At 39.1% G+C, this 20,353-nt stretch overlaps 1 protein-coding gene across 4 annotated transcripts in view; it reads left to right on the top strand.

Annotated features, from left to right (window-relative positions):
* The first annotated feature begins 275 nt into the window (after nucleotides 1-275).
* The window catches only part of RRAGB (Ras related GTP binding B), a 46,963-nt gene continuing 26,885 nt past the window's right edge, over nucleotides 276-20,353 (top strand). For 2 of the 4 annotated variants that reach the window (XM_064278361.1, XM_003420390.4), the window contains exons 1-6: nucleotides 276-379; nucleotides 1,193-1,226; nucleotides 3,481-3,580; nucleotides 8,172-8,255; nucleotides 10,152-10,218; nucleotides 13,077-13,299. In XM_064278361.1, the coding sequence (XP_064134431.1) occupies nucleotides 288-379; nucleotides 1,193-1,226; nucleotides 3,481-3,580; nucleotides 8,172-8,255; nucleotides 10,152-10,218; nucleotides 13,077-13,299 (600 nt within the window). In that variant the 5' untranslated portion in view covers nucleotides 276-287. Of the gene's footprint in view, nucleotides 380-1,192; nucleotides 1,227-3,480; nucleotides 3,611-8,171; nucleotides 8,256-10,151; nucleotides 10,219-13,076; nucleotides 13,300-20,353 lie in introns of all 4 variants that reach the window. The other 2 variants (XM_064278360.1, XM_010599920.3) reach the window with 2 other exon arrangements.

Raw genomic sequence — 20,353 nt, forward strand, 5'->3', positions numbered from 1 at the left:
GGCTTGAAGCTCGAACTCGGGACGAGCCTTCTCTTTGCCTCTCATCCTCCATCTCTTACCCTTGCACCACCGAAACGTTTGGCCAGCTTGGCGGTGCTTTGAGGCCAAGTTCGGAGCGGTAAAGGTAACCGTGGGGAGAGCGGCCCCCCAGTGGACAAAGGCGGAGGCAAGAATAGAGCAGGCCTTTAAGGGCCGCAGGCGATGAGAATTAGCATCTGAGCGGGGGGTGAATACGGAAAAAAAAAGTACTGCGGATACAGAAGGAACTGAAAAGGACTTGTTGCACGATGGAAGACTCTGACTCCGAGAAAAAGATGGAGAAAGAGAATCTGGGGCCAAGAATGGATCCTCCAATGGGGGAACCGGAGGGATCGCTTGGGTGGGTGAAGGCTATTATACTAAATCCGAGGAAGGAGGTGTTTTAACTGAGCAGAGTATTGTGGATTAGACCCCAATCATAAATTGCTTCTGTTTACCAGTAACGTTCGTTGATTGGTGTCATGATCTTTACAACAGAATAAACTGTAAAGGGCACTGGTGCTAAAAAAAAAAAAAAAAAAGGCAGAAAATAGCCCTCAGGAAAGAGGTGGTATCATTGTGGAGGGTGGGGGTGTTCTAATTGAGGAGGCAGTTCTGAGTTGCTTTGAATTGTCAGTAAAGAAATTTGACATCACCATTTTGGGGCTAGGAAGTCTAGGAAGAGGGGGTGCTTCCTGGGCAGGGACCAGTGGCTTGAGAGCGCTTTCTGTGCCAATGTGAATTTGAGACTTGTATGTACTTTATGCCTGTGATGAGTGAAATATAGCTTGAAAGGATGGTTGAGGAACTAAAAATATTTCCAGATTTTAAAAATAGTCTGACTTAAAGGGATATTCAAATATAAAAATAAATCCTTTGATTTACTTATTTTTTAAAACAAAAAATTGAATCTTGAATTTTAATGGCTTATTTATAATCTAAATAAATCTTCCTGAAAGCTATCTCCTGAGCAGGTAATTAGGGACTAGGGAGCATAAACTCAGTTTTATAATTTGGGAAAATGAGAGACAACTTAACTGAGGTCCCACTTACTGCTCTATTGGCTTTTGCGCTAAACATGCTCTTTTGTATTTCAACATTTATTTGCGTTTCGTTAATTCCAATTTCTAAGTAATTGAATCATGGAAACTGTCTTTTGGTTTATATTCTATAGGTGGGTGCTGCCAAATACAGCCATGAAGAAAAAGGTAAGTCTTGTTTTAGATACATCAAAACCATGAAGGTAAATGTAAGAAGATGCTGTTCAGGCAATATGTTTGTGAGGAACATATACCGTGTCTTTTATGTGGTCTCCCTGATGCTAATCTCTTTTTTGCTCTCAGATTTAATTTTTCTAATATATAAATCTGACTGAGTTATTCATATACTTCATACTTAAGAACTTTTCATAAATTCTCCCAGCCAATAGAATGTAAATCCAAATGGCTTTGCATGGCCTACGATGCCCTTTAAAAATCTTTTCCTCACTAAACCATCTGCTACACCTATGCACCCTCTCATAGCCATAAAGAATTTATTCTTCCCAAATTTACAAATTAACTTGCCCTTTATGCAGGACACACACACACAGCACACATACTGCACAGGCATCTGCCTGCGCATTATTTTGAACCTAAGTCAAATGTTACCACTATAAGGCCTTACATGAGTTCTCCAGATGGAATTGAGTACTTCTTCCTTTGTGCTTTTATGGTACTGTGCCCCACCTTGGGGTTTAGGCATAATTGCTAAGAGTGCAGTGCTGGAATAAATTTCTGAACATTTCTTAACCTCTTGGGGTGTCAGCTTCTTCATTCGTAAAAGCTGTCTCATAGGGTTGTTGTAAAGTTTAAATGAGTAGATTCATGTAGAGTGCTTACATCAGTCCCTGACACAGTTATACTGGGTAAGTCTTTCATAAGCAATTGAGATAAGTTTTTTTTAATTAAAAAACAAAAGAAATGCACTGTATTTAATCTTAAACTCATCTAGTAATTCAGTTACGTAACTCGTTTAACTAAGGAAATATTCCTGATGAGCCTGTGTAAAGTTGCTATCAACAAGAATACCTAAAAATACCAGAAATTTCTATATGATCAAGAACAAAAGGAAAACTTTTTCTGTAGCAACCTTCAACTGGTTTGTTAGTAACATTTCCTTAGTGAGATAAAGTTATATAGCTGAATTCCTAGCTTAAATTGAGCTTGAGTGCAGTGTATTTTCATTAATACTCCCTACATTTTTTATAAAAAATTTTTATAAGTCTATTGGGATTGAAGGTAGTACGTGTACTTGATTTAAAAAGCAAGGTAATTAGAACTATATAAGTTCCAAATTTGAAATTGTTTCTTAAAAATCAACTTACCCATGTCTGTCCTAGTGTAAGAATCTACAGCATCTTTGACAGATGTTTTCCTGTCTTTGTTAAATGCTGCCATTGTCGTAAGCCCACCCTTTTCACTGGACAATTCTCATTGTTAAAAACTCTCGTTTTGTATCATTGTTTCAGCAGCTTGCTCATTCTTTTGATAAACATATTTTGAGCATCTGTTATATGTTAGGCATTGGAGATACAAAAGGGGACTCTCCCTACTCTCAAGAAACTCACAGTCTTGTGAGAGACAGGTGCGGGGGGGGGTGGGGGGAAGGTAACTACAATGCATTACGGTCTTTGCAATGACACAAGTATGCATAGAGTGCCATGAGAGGACAGAGGTGGGACACTTAAGCCAGCAATGGGCTAAGAGAAGCTTCTTGAGGAGATGATCATTGAATCAAATCTTGAAAGATGAGTAGGACTTAGTTGAAGGAAAACTAAAGAATGAAAAGTTACTGGCAGAGAGTACAACATGAAACAAAAGCATAGAGCCAAGAAAAGGCTTGGGCCCAGAGAGCTGAGAATAATCAAAGGAGCTATCAGCAGTTCAGTTCAATGTGGCTGGACTCTAAAAATACCACGGGTAGTTTCTGAAAATAAAAAAGAAAGAGAGTAATTAATGGAGCAAGATTATGGAGATAAGAGATGAGATCAAGGGCAGAGGTGGAAAGCTTGACTTTAAGCAGGAGGAGGAAGAACTTTCAGTTATATTGAAACCCTGTGCTAGGTAATTGAGTGCATAAAACATATTATGAGAGATCAGGGTTCATATTCCTCTCACGGTTATAGTTCTCTAACCTAGTTCTGAATATAGAATATAGTAGTGGTACATATTAATAACATAACAAATTTACTGTCATCCTGCCCTCAAGAGGATGTGTGACCATGAGAGATAAATGCCTAGCCACTGTAATTCTAGGTATCTCTGTACTGTTGGGGAACAGTTTAGTTAGTTACAAATATCTGCATCAGGTTGTCAGTACTTCAGTAAAAAATCAAATACAGGAGAGAAATAGGTCCCTTTAGATTTGATTTGCTCTAAATTGCAAACTGGTTCTCTTTCTTTTTCTCTACTTTGTCCTTAGGTGCTGTTGATGGGTAAAAGTGGGTCTGGTAAGACCAGCATGAGGTCTATTATCTTTGCAAATTATATTGCCAGAGACACACGTCGCCTGGGTGCAACAAGTAAGATGTTTTATCTTATTGCAAATTCAGGTGATCTTAACTATTAATAATTTGCATAACCCACTTGGTTGCAGTAGCTTGGGGACTGTGAGCATTGAGGAATTTGTTTTGGAGCATGTTTCCCCTTTTTGCAGAGAGGGGTGTGTCCTAATTCTGGTTACTACCACTCACACTCTTGGGGAGGTTCTAGGCTGCTTATGAAGTGGTATGCTATTGCCTCACTTCCTCTCTGTTCTGCTATATCTTAAACAAGCATAAGAACCCTTTTGTTTGTTTTGGGGAGATGGTGTGTGTTTTTAACTGTTATTATATAAAGGGGAATTGGTAAGTATTAACAAGCATAACAGTAAAATTTGTTAAGATTTTTTAAAAGCAGTGTTTAATCCTAGTCTTCATTAAAAGGAAAACAAGTGGAGATGATGGTGGTGGTGGTTAACCTAATCTGTACTCTGTTTCTTCTCTTCTTGGATACACTTAGATGTTCTCTTTGGAGTTCCAGTTCTATCTTGGCAAATGTGTTATTGCCCATCATGGTTTGAGAGTTAAATCTGGTTTCTTTCTTAGTCTACACTAACTAATTGGGCTGCCATGGCTGTTAGTACAGTCCTGAGAGAACCCCTGTGTCTCTGGGTCATGCCATTTCATTCTGCAGCATCCAAGCATTTCTGAATACTGCCTTTGTTCCTGGCCTCTAGGTGAGGAAGGCATTGCCCTACCTGGCCTCCAAAGATTCCTGACATGGATTTCTACCATCTTGAATGCTTTTAGGGATGAGTCACCCACTACTTCATGAGGCATCTCACTCTGGTTTCAAGAACAATAATGGGACTATTGTTTCTCTTGTTCTGGGTATTATATCCAGTGAATAGTCCTGCAACCAACATTTCATAACTATTCAACTTAAAATAGTTTTGAAATAATCTAGCAGCATTATTAAACTTTGAACAGAATGTTGCAAGTTATATTTTACAAATACATTTTATAAATACATTATTTTCCAGACCCTAGGATACAAATTAGAAAAAAACTTAATCTCTATTCCCAAAGCACTTGGAGTGTATTGTTGACTCTCATAATTGGGGCAGCTTTAATTACTAGAAAGCTATTTCTTAGAGCCCCAAATCGTTTTCCTTTTATTTCTTTTAGCTGGTTCTTTTTCTGTTCTCTTGAGCCTCTACAGATTTTTGAGGATGGTTAGTGTCTTAATCTATCCCTTGCCTCCCAAATCTTGTCTTTCTGAAATTAAATATCCTCAGTTCCTCCAACTATTCCTCATGTGACACGATTTTGAAGCATTTTTAAGGGCTCGTTTTAACTTGTATGCATTTTTCTTAAAGTGCTAAGACTTAAAGGCAAATGTGGTCTAATCAGGGCAGAGTGGTACTACTGTATCTCTTGTTCAGGTTATTACTGTTAGGGAAGTTAGTCCCTTTGCTCCTCCTTTTTTGTAGCGGCCTTCATTATACTGAGTTATATTTAAAAAACCTCAATTCCTTTTCACATATACTGTTATTAAACACATACTCTCCTGGTTCTTGTGCAGTTAATATTTTAAGCCTAAGAATAAATTTTTATCTATATTAAATTATTCAATTTTATTTGTTTTATTCCATGATGTGTTTCTATGCCCTGCATTTGTTAACTCTGAAATACAGGACAAGTTATTTTATCTCTCTGGGCCTCAGTTTCCTTATCTGTAAAGACAGGTTAGATCCCTCTCAATGCTAGCATTTTATCATCCTAATTTCAGTTCAGCTACTTATTTTCACCTCTGACATATTAGCTGTCCTTCCTAGCTTCTTGTACTTTGTACATTTGATAAGTATCTCATCTACTTTTCACTAAGACACCGATAAAAAAAATTTGGTCAGAACAGGGTCCAATGGCTTGTTGTGTCTCTAGAGACTTCCTTCTATGTGATATCTGTGGCTCTGGCCTCTGGAAAGTCTACCTATCCAAACTTCTCCCTGTCTTGATTTTCTAGATTTAAAAACTTTTGTCTTCTTCCAAGTTAAGTATCTGAGCCAAGTAACCATATGATTTCAGTAGATAGAGGAAGCTAATGTGTATTAAATAACTGCCATTTGCCAGGCTTTTGAATAATGCTGTTTCATTGACTTTATTCCTCATATTAACTTCATTTTAATCATTGAAGAAAGTATGGCTTAGAAATTAAGCTCACTTAACTAGTAAATGTTGGTGCTGGAATATAAATCTATGCTCATGCTCTATTCATTTTGCTACAGCCTATATACCTTACCATATTCTAATAATTCCTTATAGACTTCTTTCTCTTTGTGTTTTAAATTTTTTACAGTTTGTCAAAGCACCTGTTTCCTAGTCCAATTGATATTTCTGTTTTTTAGCTGATTTAGCAGAATTATTACCCTGAGACTAGTGAATAGTTCTGTAACCAAAATTTTATAACTATTCAACTTGCTTGAAATAGTTTTGAAATAGTCTAGCAGTATTATTAAGGTCTGAACAGAATGTTGCAAATTATATGACTCATGTACGTTAAAGCGAGCTGTTGAAGTATTGTGTCCCAGGCACTGCGAATGGGACAGGGAATCCCCTTGAGGATATCTCAAGCAGGACCTTTACTGATACTTAATTAGCAAATACTGTATCTCCTTAAAGGTAGTAGAAGTATATACTTATAAACCTTACGCTGGCTTTGATGCTTTAGTATATCATTAGCTAATTTGTCATTGCTGAAGAAAGGTCTGGGTTATATTGCTAAACTTATAGACTAGCTCAAAATATGTATAGTGCATTGATTTTTCTTCATATTCTTTTATATGCAGTTGCTGATTTTTCTATAAAAGTAGTAAAAGGGTACTTCTTTTAAAATATTACACTGACTTTAATGTTTTAATGTTTTTCTATTGTGTCACTGCTGAAAAAAGTCTAGTTTTATTTTGTTAAACTTAGAGCTTCCTATGTTTTGAACTTTTACATAAGGATACTGAGTGGTGGTGTTATTAATTTATTGTGGACTGTTAAAATGCATTTATTGGAATAGTAAACTTGTCAATAAAAATATGATTATGAAGTATTTTAGTTTCAAACACTGTTGACGTCTCTAAGATATCCTACCTTCTCAAAATTCTCTGTCCCCTCAGCTTTTATTTAATGCTTTATTACTCTGGTTTTTTTTTCCTTCATTTTTGATCATCTCTCTCCTTTGAAAAAAAAATTTTACCAGAGTATTTTCTTCTTTCTGCCCCATAAGTGTATGTGATTCCCCAAGGTTCTAGTCTTGGTTCTCTTCAGTTGCCCTTATGACAACAAGGCAGGAAGAGTAAGAGAGCCAGAGGCCATGTAGGAGACATGAGACTAAAGGGGAAAGTAGGATTAAGAGGTTATATCATAAAGTGCCTTATAAACCAAGTCAAGGAGTTCGAACTGAAGGTAGAAGGCAGCCCCTTGAGGATTTTAAACAGAGGAGTATTTTAAAAATATGGAGATTTATATTTTATTATTTTAAATTTCAATTGCAAAAGTAATACTTGTGAAGATGCAAGTATTACAGAAGTGTAAAAAGTCTATTCCCACCCTCACTCTCAGGCCTACATCCTAGGGACAAACACCATTGGTAGTTTTGTGGCTATCCTTCTGGCATTTTGGGGGGGAGTATATAATCATTCATATACAGAGACACATGTTTTTTTTCTTTTTAAACAAGAATGGAATAAAAATAGGCATTTTGGGGATAGCTCTATATCTCTAATATGGAGGATAGATTGGAAGGAGGCAAGGGTAGAAACAGGTTAACCAATTAGGGAGACTGTTTTAGCAGACCAGGTAAGAGATGACAGGGGCTTGGCTTAGGTTACAGTGGTGGTGGTAGATATGCTGAAAAGGAAATGGATTTGGGATATATTTTAGAGGTAGAGTCAACAGGACTTGGTGATAAATTTAGGGGTGGGGAATGGTGAGGGAAAGAGTAGACTCAAGGATGAAACTAAGATTTTGGCTTAGGCCACTGGTTAAATTCACTGTAATGGAGAAGGCTGAAAAAGGAATAGATTTAGTGGGAAGAATGGGGAAATGATAGTTATGTTTGGGTATACTGAGTTTGAGATACCTGTGGTTCATCTAAGTGGAGATAACCAATATATGAGCCAGAAGGTAGAAGAGAAATCTGTACTAGAGATACATATTTGTGAATTATCAATATCCAAATGGTAAATAAAGTAATATGAATAAATTAGCTTACCCAGACGAAGAATACATAGAGAGAAGAAAAGGTGGCTAAGGATAGAATCCTCAAGAACTCCAACATTTAAGGGACAGAAAGAAGAATAGAAGCCTATGAAGGAGATCAGCCTGAAAAATCATAGGTATGATATCAGAGGCCAAGAGAATTTTTTGAGAAAAAGAGAGTAGTCAACAGTGTCATGTTGGAGAAAGTAAGACAAGGACTGAAAAGTCTACTGGATTTGATAATGGGGCCATTGGTCACTTGATGAGAACTGGATTTCTATCCATGTACCCCATATCTAAACAGTCACTGAATCCTGTCACTTCTTTTGTTATTGTCTTTCCCTTTCTCAGTAGTACTTCTTTCCATTTTTTTTTTTTTTAGTACTAGACCGTTTACATAGTCTTCAAATTAATAGCAGTTTGAGCACCTACTCTCTCGTAGACTCTCTTGGAAATACAAAGACATGTAAGATATGATTCCTTTTCCAAGGAGGGGAAGTAAAGGGGAGAAGGGAAGTAGTTTGAGCATCTACTATGTGCCAGGCACTTTATGTATAACTCATTTAATCCTCACAGCAATACTGTGGGATCAGTAGTATGCCCCCCGCCTTTTTGATAGAAGAGGAAATACTCAGAGGTTAAATGACTTGCCCAAGGTCACATAGAGAAGTAGAGCTGAGGTCTCTGACTCCAAAGCCGTGCTTTTTTTTAAAGTATGCATTGTTACTTATCTAGTTTATGAGAAGAGTTATGTACAAAATTATACAAAAGAGAAGTTAGTCAATTTAAGCAATAGCTTCAAGATAGTCATAGAAGAAGCACCAATGTGTGATTGATTATCACATAAATTGTATAGTTAATAATTTCTAGACTTTGAGAAATTTCCAGAACAAGAATTTTCATTATTCTTTTTTGATTTAGTGCCTGGCAGACAGTAGATGCTTAATAAATGTTTGAATGAATTTAGAGGGAGAGATGATGGTAAGTGGGGGGTGGCCACGCAGGGCTTTTAGAGGAGGTGGGATTTAAGCTGGGTCTTGAAAGATGAATATAACTTTAAAAGAAAGACGGGGAGGGCTTTCTAGGCAGATGGACATAGTAGGCAAAGTATAGGGGGGAGGGAAGTATAAGGCAGAGGTCGCAAACAGGCAGCCTGCACGCTGAATGAGGCCTGTAGATGTGTTTTGTTTGACTCATGAAATGTCTTAGAAAATTTTGAATTGGTTGTCAAAATTTAAAACTTTTCGTAAAAATATGGATTTCCCACTACTTTTGAAATTTTTAAAGATCTGGTAACTCTGGGCCCATATTCCTGCATGGCTAATAACCTAGAGCTGAGTAACTGCTACCTGCCCCACCATCCCCTTGGGTGAATGTTTACTCTCCATACATGACTAATTTTGCTCATAACATTTACTGGCCTGGCACCTATTAGCAGGTTTGCGACCACTGATATAAGGTATGTTGGGGATTGGGGAGGTAACAGGGTTTGGGAGGACTATGAATAAACCAAACTGGGCTGGAGTGAAAGGCTTTATTAAAGTGAATCATTGGAGAATATAAAGGTAGATTGAAAGCCAAATTGTGAAGCACCTTAAATGCCCCTTATACGCATGGAGAAGCCACTGAAAGTTTGTGGAATGGGGAGTGACATGTTCAAAGTAGTGTTAAGGAGATGAATCTGGCAATAGCCTAGAGGTTGAGGTAAAGTAGGTAAGGCCTTCTGGTGGGGAGGTCTGTTGTGGAGCTTAGTAATGTAGGCACGAGGGCCTTAATGTTAGTGATGGGTTGTAAAATAAGGATTGAATAGAATTTAGAGATATTGCAAAGGAATTGTCAGCTGAGTTTAGCAATTAATTTAATGTGGACAGAGGAGCTAGAAACAACAAAAAAATGAGAAAATGGTATAGTCATTAACTAAAATAAGGAAATCAGTAGAGGGAGACAGTTTCATTATGTTTCATGTTGTTTTGTGTTTGTTTTTTGTTGTTTGATTTTTTTGTGGGTGAGGTGAGTGGGGGCAAGTGGGACAGGAAAATCTATTAAATTGTGAATGTCTGTCTTACGTGTTAAATTTTAATATTAGTAAAATTGATTGGAGATTGGAGGTTGTTCCTGCTCTAGGTACTAAACTACTAAAAAGTAAAATAACTTACATGAGAGCCAGTTCTGTAGCTCAGGGTAGTTTAAGTGCCCATCTTGCCACTAAACCACACTACTAAGCTGAAAATCACCATCTTGTTGTGGCTTTGAGCATTTCACTCCACTTTGGCCCTTCTAAATTCCATGGGTTTGTGCTTTGCTTATTTTGAATTTTACCTCACAAGGTACAGTTACTAGTCTTATCATATTTATTTTCCAGTTGATGTTGAACATTCTCATGTTCGATTTTTGGGAAACCTGGTATTGAACCTATGGGACTGTGGTGGGTAAGTATCATCTACTTAGTTTGTAAAGCCAGTGGCAGTAATCATGGTATCTAGTATAATAATCGTGGAAAATACAGCTATAATAACTATCCTCTACAATAGACACATTAGATTGAAATTACTTTAAATTTGACACTTGATTAAATAAACATCTGACCTTTTATGTAATTATGAAAATGTCCTCTGTATGTGTGACATGGTTAAGTAGCACTACCACAAGCTCCATGTAGGCATCTTTAGTATGGAGTAGCTTATCTGTCTTTTGCAGGTGAAGAAATTAGGTTTCTATCTCAGGCAGCGTCACATCAGTTCTGAGCTCTTAACCATCACACCATACTACCCTGTTCTTAATTATTTCACTAATTATCTTCAGGAGGTCTAGCACTGTAGATCAGACCCTGAACACATATTCTCCAGATGAGTTGCCTACTGTTGGAAGAGTAGGAGACAGCTCTTCTTTCATGACCAAATTACTCACTGACTTTCCCATCACAAATGCACACTCACTATCCCTTGCACTCTGATGTTGCACCATAGCCTGTGATCATTTACATCTCTATGCTAAGGCAGCGGTATGGGGTGCACAGTGGTTAGGAGCCTAAATGCTGGAGTTACACTTGGGTTTGTATCCCAGTTCTATTAACTGTGTTCTCGTGAATAACCAAACGAAAAACCAAACCCACTGCCGTCGATTCCGACTCATAGCGACCCTATATAGGTCACTTAAACTCTCTGATCCCCAGTTTCTTCATCTGTGCAATTGTTGTTAAGCGCTGTCAAGTCAGCTCAGACTCATAGGGACCCTATGTACAACAGATCGAAACACTGCCCGATCCTGTGCCATGCCCACAATCGTTATGCTTGAGCCCATTGTTGCAGCCACTGTGTCGGTCCATCTCGTTGAGGCTCTCTTCTTTTTCCTTGATGCTGTGCTTTACCAAGCACGATGTCCTTCTCAGGGACTTACCCCTCCTGACAACATGTCCAAAGTATGTAAGACGTAGTCTCGCCATCCTTAATTCTAAGGAGCGTTTTAGTTGTACTTCTTCCAAAACAGATGTGTTCATTCTTTTGGTAGTCCATGGTATATTTCAATATTCTTCACCAACACCACAATTCAAAGGCGTCGATTATTCTTCTGTACAATAGGGATAATGGATAATAATAGTACCAACTCATAGATTATTTTATGTACAAAAGTGTGTAGCAAAGTACCTTAAAAAATAGGTAGATGTTATTGTTAGCTTAATGTTTCCCAGCTCCTAGTATAGAGCCGGAAACCCTGGTGGCGTAGTGGTTAAGTGCTATGGCTACTAACCAAAGGGTTGGCAGTTCGAATCTGCCAGGCGCTCCTTGGAAACTCTATGGGGGTAGTTCCTACTGTGTCCTATAGGGTTGCTATGAGTTGGAATCGACTCGATGGCACTGGGTTTGGTTTTTTTAGTATAGAGCCAGCCATAGAGTAGATATTCATTGAATATTTGTTAAAAGAATAGCTAAATAGCCAACTGCTCTGTAAGAAAGTGACTTCATTACTGTCAATAGATGGATCACTTAACACCCACCCTGTTAACTCGCTACATACTAACCCTTTGTCATTATCATTGCTTCCAATTCTGTGATCCCTGTCAAGAGACCCTATGGTCCAAGTTCCTTGTTTTTAGGCAATAAGATGTTATCTCCTATTCTACAGGTAAGACAGCTGAGGTCCAGTGAGATCATGACTCTCCCAAGTCATACAGCTAATTAATAGCAAAGTGCAGGAAAACCTAGGTTTAAGATTTTTTTTCACTGCAAAATGCTACTGTTTTCTGCTAGCCAGCTGGTAATTGAGAACTTGAGAAACAGAATACAGCTTAAGGAGCAAAGAGTAACATTCTCCTGAAAAATTATCATTGGAGTCATTTTCATACAGCTTAGAGTATTTGGCTTTTTAGTTATTCATTGAACAAATATTCATTGAGCCCCTGCTCTGTGGCAGGTTCTGTGCTTGAAGCTGGAAAACAATGGGAACAGTAGCAGTCCTTGCCCTCATGGAACTTGCCATCTAGGGAGTGATTGATATTAATTAAAAATTCACACAACCACATGTAATATTACATTTGTAGTGTTAAAAAGAAGAGGAATATATTGTTATAAGGGCCTATGGTGAATAGATTGAACCAAGTCAAGGAGGTCAGGGATGAGGAAGTATGGATTGAATTGTAATCTAAAGGAACAGCTAGGAGTTAATTAGATGAAACAAAAAAACCAAACCTGTTGCCTTCGAGTCAATTCTGACTCATAGTGTCCCTATAGGACAGAGTAGAAGTGCCCCATAAGGTTTCCAAGGAGTGGCTGATGGATTCAAACTGCTGATCTTCTGGTTAGCAGCCAAGCTCTTAACGACTGCACCACCAGGGCTCCTGATTAGATGAACCCCCCCCCCCCGCCCAAAAAAAGCATTGCTGTTGAGTACAGTTCCAACTCACAGTGACCCTATAGGACGGAGTAGAACTGCCCCCATAGGGTTTCCAGGGAGTGGCTGGTGGATTCAAACTACTGACCTTTTGGTTAACGTCCAAGCTCTTAACCACTGCACCACCAGGGCAAACATCTGTGACAGAGTGAACTGCATGTGTAAAGGCCTCATGAGCCAATTGAGGAACTTAAAAGAATGTCAGTGTGTTTGGAACACAGTGAGAGGGGTGGAGGGTGGTGGAAATTGTGGCTTAAGAGGTTTGAAGCTAAAGACCAGACCTTTAAATTGAAGCTTTAAGATTATCTTTTGTACTGATTAGGCCAACGGAAATACAGCCTAAGCAGGAGTGACTAAATTGAACACTTGTTTATCATCTAGAATTTTTTTTTTCCTACAGGCAAGACACTTTCATGGAAAATTATTTCACTAGCCAGCGGGACAACATCTTCCGAAATGTAGAAGTTCTGATTTATGTCTTTGATGTGGAGAGCCGTGAACTGGAAAAGGACATGCACTATTACCAATCATGTTTGGAAGCCATTCTGCAGAACTCTCCAGATGCCAAAATCTTTTGCTTGGTGCACAAAATGGATCTGGTACAGGAGGATCAACGGGACTTGGTAAGAAACAAAATGGGTGCTGCACAAATGGTTGATGTGCTTTGCAAACTTCTTTTGTAGAGGTACAGGTAAATTTGTACCATTCCTTTATCAGGAAAAAAAATCTCAGCATAGGCTTTTAAAATAAAGTTCTGTCATTTCTTTCGTTTTGTTTTAATAAGACTGTGTTTTCAGTAAAAGTTTACACAGCAGTCTAGGTTCCCATTCAACAATTTCTACACAAACTGTTCAGTGACATTCATTGGTTACATTCTTCACAATGTGTAAGCATTCTCAGTTATTTCCATTCTGGTCTGTTTGTCATTTGTTTTTAAAAACACTCTTAAACAAATTTTCCACAGTAAAGGAAAGATATGATTCATATAGCAAATAATTTTCAGAATTAGATAATGAAGCTGCCCATGTGATATCACCAAGCAGTCTTTTTAAAAAATTTTTTGTTTATTTTTTAAAAACAATGTAATGGACTGAATTGTGTCACCCCAAAATATGTGTCAACTTGGTTAGGCCGTGTGTGGTTGTCCTCCATTTTGTGATTTTCCTATGTGTTATAAATCATAATCTCTGCCTATGGTTAAAGAGGATCAGGGTGGGATGTAACACCCTTGCTCAGGCCACATCTCTGATCCAATGTAAAGGGAGTTTCCCTGGGGTGTGGCCTGCACCATCTTTTATCTTACAAGAGAGAAAAGGAAAGGGAAGCAAGCAGAGAGTTGGGGACCTCATACCACCAAGAAAGCAGGGCTGGAAGCAGAGCATGTCCTTTGGCCATGAGGTTCCTGCGCTGGGATGCTCCCGTACCAAGGGAAGACTGATGACGGGGACCTTCCTCCAGAGCTGACGTCCTGAATTCAAACTTCTAGCCTACTAGACTATGAGAGGGTGAACTTCTCTTTGTTGAAGTCATTCACTTGCGATATTTCTGTTGTAGCAGCACTGGATGACTAAGACACATAATAACTTTTTTTTTATCATACTGAAAATAAAAAAAAAAACAGTGCCATTGAGTCGATTCCGACTCATAGTGACCCTCTAGGACAGAGTAGAACTACCCATAGAGTTTCCAAGGAGCGCCTGGTGGATTCAAGCTGCCGACCCTTTGGTTAGCAGCCGTAGCACTTAATTTAACCACTACACTGCCAGGGTTTCCGTATTGAAAATACACACAACAAAATATACACTTCAACAGTTTTTTAAAAATATTTTATTGTGTTTTTGGTGTAAGTTTACAAAGCAAGTTAGGTTCCAATTTGACAGTTTCCACACAAATTGATGAATGACATTAGTTACATTTTTCTCATTGTGTCAACATTCTCTTTGTGTTCTGGTTGTTCCGTACCAGTACTCTAGTTTTCCTGCGCTGTTATCTTCTTATTTTGCCTTGATTAAATGTTGATCTTCTGGACTAATACAGATGGTCAATTCAACAATTTCTACATGTATCATTCAGTGACATTAATTACATTCTTCAAGTTGTGCAAGTTGTCCTTTTCCCATAACTTTTCTTTTTTAATGTAATTATGCTTTAGGTGAAAGTTTACAGCTCATGTTAATTTCTCATTCAATAATTTATACCCATATTGTTTTGTGACATTGGTGCAATCCCCACAATGTGACAGCATGCTCCGCCTTTCCATCCTGGGTTCCCTGTGTCCATTCATCCAGTTCCTGTCCCTTCCTGCCTTCTCATCTTGCTTTTGGACAGGAGTTGCCCGTTTGGTCTTGTATATTTGATTGAACTAAGGGGGACATTCTTCACATGTGTTCTTTTTGTTTTATACGCCTGTATAATCTTTGTCAGAAAATCGGGCTTGGAGAATGGTTTCAGTTCTAGGTTAGCAGAGTTTCCAGGGGCCATAGTCTTGTGGGTTCCTCTACTTTGTTGGACAGGTAAGTCTGGTTTTGTTTTGTTTTTCACAAATTTGAATTCTCTTTTACATTTTTCTCCCATTCTGTCTGGGACTTCTTGCTGTGATCCGTGTCAGAGCAGTCATTGGTGGTAGCTGGGCACCATCTAGTTCTTCTGGTGTCAGGCTGGTGGTGTCTCTGGTTCATGTGCTCCTTTAGTCCTTTGGGTTGATATTTTCCTTGTGTCTTTAGTTTTTTTAATTCTCCTTTGCTCCAGACGAATGGGACCAATAGATGTATCGTAGATGGCAGCTCGCAAACCTTTAAGACTCCGGATGTTACTCACCAAAGTGGGATGTAGAAAGAACATTTTCTTTATGAACTATGTTATGCCAGTTGACCTAGATGTCCCCCAAGACGATGGTCCCCAGCCCCCAGCCCTAACAACTCAGTCCCTCAAAGCGTTTGTATGTGTCTAAGAAACTTCTGTGCTTTAGCTTTGGTCTAGTTGTGCTGATTTCCCCTATTTTGTGTGTTGTCCTTCCCCTCACAGAGGTTGACAGTTGTCTACTATCTAGTTAGTGATTTTCTCTTCCAACCCCTCCCTACCCTCATAACCATCGAAGAAATTTTTTTTTCCTGTGTGTAAATCTTCTCTTGAGTTCTTAATTTGTGGTCTCATACAATATTTGTCTTTTTGTTACTGACCTATTTCACTCAGCAAAATGCCCTCCATAATTCATCCATGCTGTGAGATGTTTCCTGAATTTATCATTGATCATCGTCACATAGTATTCTATTGTGTATATGTACCATAATTTGTTTATCCATTCATCTGTTGAAGGGCTTTTAGGTTGTTTTCATCTTTTTGCTATTGTGAATAGTGCTGCAGTGAACATGGGTGTGCATATGTCTATTCGTGTGATGGCTCTTCTTTTTCTAGGATATATTCCTAGGTGTGGCATTGCTGAATCATATGGTATTTCTATTTCTGGCATTTTAAGGAAGTGCCATATTGTTTTCCAAAGTGATTGTAGCATTTTACATTCCCACCAGCAGTACATAAGGGTTCCAATCTCCCTGCAAACTCTCCAACATTTGTTATTTTGTGTTTTTTGGATTAGTGCCAGTATTGTCAGGATAAGATGATATCTCATTGTACTTTTCATTTACATTTCTCTAATGGCTAACGGTAGCACTGGTGGCACAGTGTTTAAGATCTTTGGCTACTAAGAAAAAGGTCAGCAGTTTGAATCCACCAGCCATTCCTTTGAAACCCTATGGGTCAGTTCTACTCTGTCCTATAGGGTCACTATGAGCTAGAATCAACCCGACAGCAACAGGTCTAATGCTAATGATCGTGAGCATTTCCTCATGTGTCTTTTAGCTGCCTGAATGTCTTCTTTGGTGAAGTATCTGTTCATATAATTTGCCCATTTTTTAATTGGATTGTCTTTTTGTTATTGAGGTGTTAAAGCATTTTGTAGTTTTAGAGATTAGCCCCTTGTCGAATATGTTGTAGCCCAAAAATTTTTCCCTGTCTGTAGATTCTCTTTACTCTTTTGGTGAAGTCTTTTGATGAGCATAAGCTTTTAATTTTTAGGAGCTCCCAGTTGTCTAGTTTCTCTTCTGGTGTTTGTGCCTTGTTAGTTATGGTTTGTATACTATTTATGGCATGTATTAGGGCCTCTAACTTTGTCCCTATTTTTTTTCCATGATCTTTATTGTTTTAGATTTTATATTTAGGTATTTGATCCATTTTGAGTTATTTTTTGTGTGTGGTGTGAGATATGGATCTTGTTTCATTTTTTTACACATGGATTTCCAGTTATGCCAGCACCACGTGTTAAACAGACCGTCATTTCCCGCATTTAACGAACTTTGGCTCTTTGTCAAATACCAACTGCTCATAGGTGGATGGATTTACATCTGGGTTCTCAATTCTGTTCCATTGGCCTATGTGTCTGTTGTTGTACCATTACCTGGCTATTTTGACTACCGTTGCTATATAATAGGTTCTAAAATCAGGTAATGTGAGGCCTCCCACTTTGTTCTTCTTCAGTAATGCTTTACTTACCCACGGCCTCTTCCCTTTCCATATGAAGTTGGTGATTTGTTTCTCCACCTCGTTAAAAAATGCTGTTGGAATTTGGGTTGGGATTGCATTGTATCTGTAGATTGCTTTCAGTAGAATTGACGTTTTCATTATGTGGAGTCTTCCTATCCATGAGCATGGTATGTTTTTCTACTTACGTAGGCCTCTTTTGGTTTCCTGTGGTAGTGTTCTGTAGTTTTTTTTTTTTTGTATAGGTCTTTTACATCCCTGGTTAGATTTATTCCTAAGTACTTTATCTTCTTGGGGGCCATTGTAAATGGTATTGATTTGGTGATTTCCTTTTCGAAGTTCTCTTTCTTGGTGTAGAGGAATCCAACTGATATTTTTTATGTTAATCTTGTATCCTGCTACATAGCTGAAATCTTCTCTTAGTTCTAGTAGCTTTCTTGTCAATTCTTTGGGGTTTTCTTTGTATAAGATCATACCATCTATGAATATGTATAGTTTTACCTCTTCCTTACCAATTTTGGATGCCCTTTCTTTTTCTTGCATTATTGCTCTGGCTAGGACTTCCAGCACCATGTCGAATAAGGGTAGTAATAGAGGGCATCCTTGTCTGGTTCCCATTCTCAAAGGGAATGCTTTCAGTCACTGTCCATTTAGAGTGATGTTGGCTGTTGGTATTATGTAAATGCCCTTTATTATGTCAAGGAATTTCCCTTCTGTTCCTATTTTGCTGAGAGTTTTTATCAGAAGTTAGTGTTGGACTTGTTAAGTGTCTTTAGTGCATTGATCATGTATTTTTTCTTCTTTTTTTTATTTATGTGGTAGATTACATTGATTGATTTTCTAGTGTTGAACCATCCCCACATACCTGATATGAATCCCACTTGGTCATAATTTATTATTTTTTTATATGCAAGTGCAAGTGAATTCTATTGGTGTCATAGATTGACTTGTGGCCCCCAAAAATATGTGTGTCAATTTTGGCTAGGCCATGATTCCCAGTATTGTGTGTTCGTCAACCGTTTTGTCATCTGATGTGATTTTCCTGTGTGTCGTAAATCCTGTCTCTGTGATGTTGATGAGATGGGATTAGCAGCAGTTACGTTAATGAGGCAGGACTCAATCTACAAGATTGGATTGTGTCTTGAGCCAGTCTCTTTTCAGATATAAAAGAGAGAAGCGAGAAGAGCGACATGGGGACCTCATACTGCCAAGAAAGCAGCTCTGGGAGCAGAGTGCATCCTTTGGACCTGGGGTCCCTGTGTGGAAAAGCTGTGTTTTTGTTTTGTTTTGATCTGTCCAAGTAGGCTGGGAATGTGTGCCACTCTGGTCATCGGCATCATTGAAGTTCTCACCTCCTGTCTCTAGGTGTTCAGAGCAGCTACTAAGTGTGTGAGCTGGGTAATCTGTTCGCTATTCTTGCAGGGGTGCTGAAGATGTATGTGAATTTTTGGATGAGGTGATGAATCTATCCTGCTTGTCACCAGGCTGCGGGTGCAGGGGGTGTTCTCCCTGGTCGTTGTGTTGGGTGTTGTGTGTGTGCTCCGCAGCTTACCAGTTGCTTGGGGCGTAGGTGCCCAGGTTGTCCGTCACCAAGTGTGTGGTACAGGGACTCTCACCTACAGTCCCAGGTGGTCAGGGCTGCCTGGTGATGTTCACAGCAGGCACAGGTCTCTGGTTACAGTGGGGGCCAGGGCCAGGGGCTGCTGGCTTCTCCCAGTTGTCCAGATGAATGGAGTGCCTCTGTCTGTTAGAATGCATAGTAAGGAGGGTATTGGTGACATTCTTTGGTTGCCTGGTGCTGTTGGCTGGAGGTGTTGGGAGGCACCACTAATTCTCAAGTGCTTATCATGGGAGGCTAGATGGAGTGGGTGGTATTGCTGGTCCTCAAGCCCATGATGTGAAGGGGTAAGGCCCCTTAGGGGACGCGGTGGTGTCAAATGTCCCAAGTCTGCAGCTCCCATTTGGCTGCTGCTGGTGAAAATGGGCTTCAAGTTGATGCCCTGCTCATTTTGTCCTAATAAGAGTGTGTAGTGTTGGGTCAGCATGCAAGGCATTGGGGCAGAGGTAAAAGGGAGGGGTGAAAGGCACTGCAAGTCCATGGACCTCCCATGCCTGTGGCTGGGTAAAGGAGTGGGTGCCTCCTGACCCAGCCGTGAGTTCCCAGCTTAGGGGACATGGATTAGGGGCATGGTGCTGTTGAATGCTGCAGGACTGGTGTCTGAGAGGAGAAGAAGATGGATGAAGTTAAGGGAGTGCTCCTTGGCTGTGTAGCTCTGGCTGGGGGAAGGGTTATGGTGCTTGCAGTCTGGCATTGCTCCCATTTGGTTTCAGAGGTGTGTGCAGATTCTCTGCTGCTTGGCTGCACCAGATGGGGTGGGTTTTGGCTTGGGATGTTGCTGCTTGTCTCAACTTGTGTGCACTGTGCAGATTCAGCCAGCAGGACACCAGGCATCTCCGTGACCCGTAATTCCCCATTTCCGCTATTTTTGAATTGTCTCTTCTTCTACCTGTTGCTCAGTCTGATTCTTCAGCTTTTTCTTTGATTATTAGGGTTTCTGGGTTGTCATATACATCCAATTCACTTGTTTTTCCAGGTCTTTGTTGGAAGAAGGACAACATGAAGCATCTCACTATTGTGCTATCTTGGCCTGGCTCTCCCTTAATTTTTTTTAAAGCTCTGTTTTGTTTTCCTTGTTAGTTTTATATCCTTTGGGCTTATTTTCTCACCCCTTTTATTTTTCAGATTTTTACTACTCAAAAGTTTGGTGATTGTTCATGCATGGATTGATCTTATTTATAAGTAATTACCAAAAATAAATAAATAAATAAAAGACTTTTCAGGGCTAGTAATGGAATGTGTTTGATGAGCATCAGTAATAATCTTTGCTCTCTTGAAAGGGAATTATAGGATCACTGATTATGTGATCCCTGGCTTCTTAAGAGACACTTAGACAGATGAGCTTCCCTCAGGGGCTATGGGTTCACTTTTTCTGTTTCTCCTTTCAGTTCTTCAAGTTTTCACTTCATATATGGTAAAGATCTGTTCTTAAGAACAGGAAATATTACTGGCCTTTTTTTATGTAGGCCTCAGGGATCATTCCTTCTGCTCCTTTCCTGTGGTTCATTTTCTGGCATCAGGGA

Source organism: Loxodonta africana, chromosome X (genome assembly GCF_030014295.1).
Source record: "Loxodonta africana isolate mLoxAfr1 chromosome X, mLoxAfr1.hap2, whole genome shotgun sequence".
Lineage (NCBI taxonomy): Eukaryota > Metazoa > Chordata > Mammalia > Proboscidea > Elephantidae > Loxodonta > Loxodonta africana.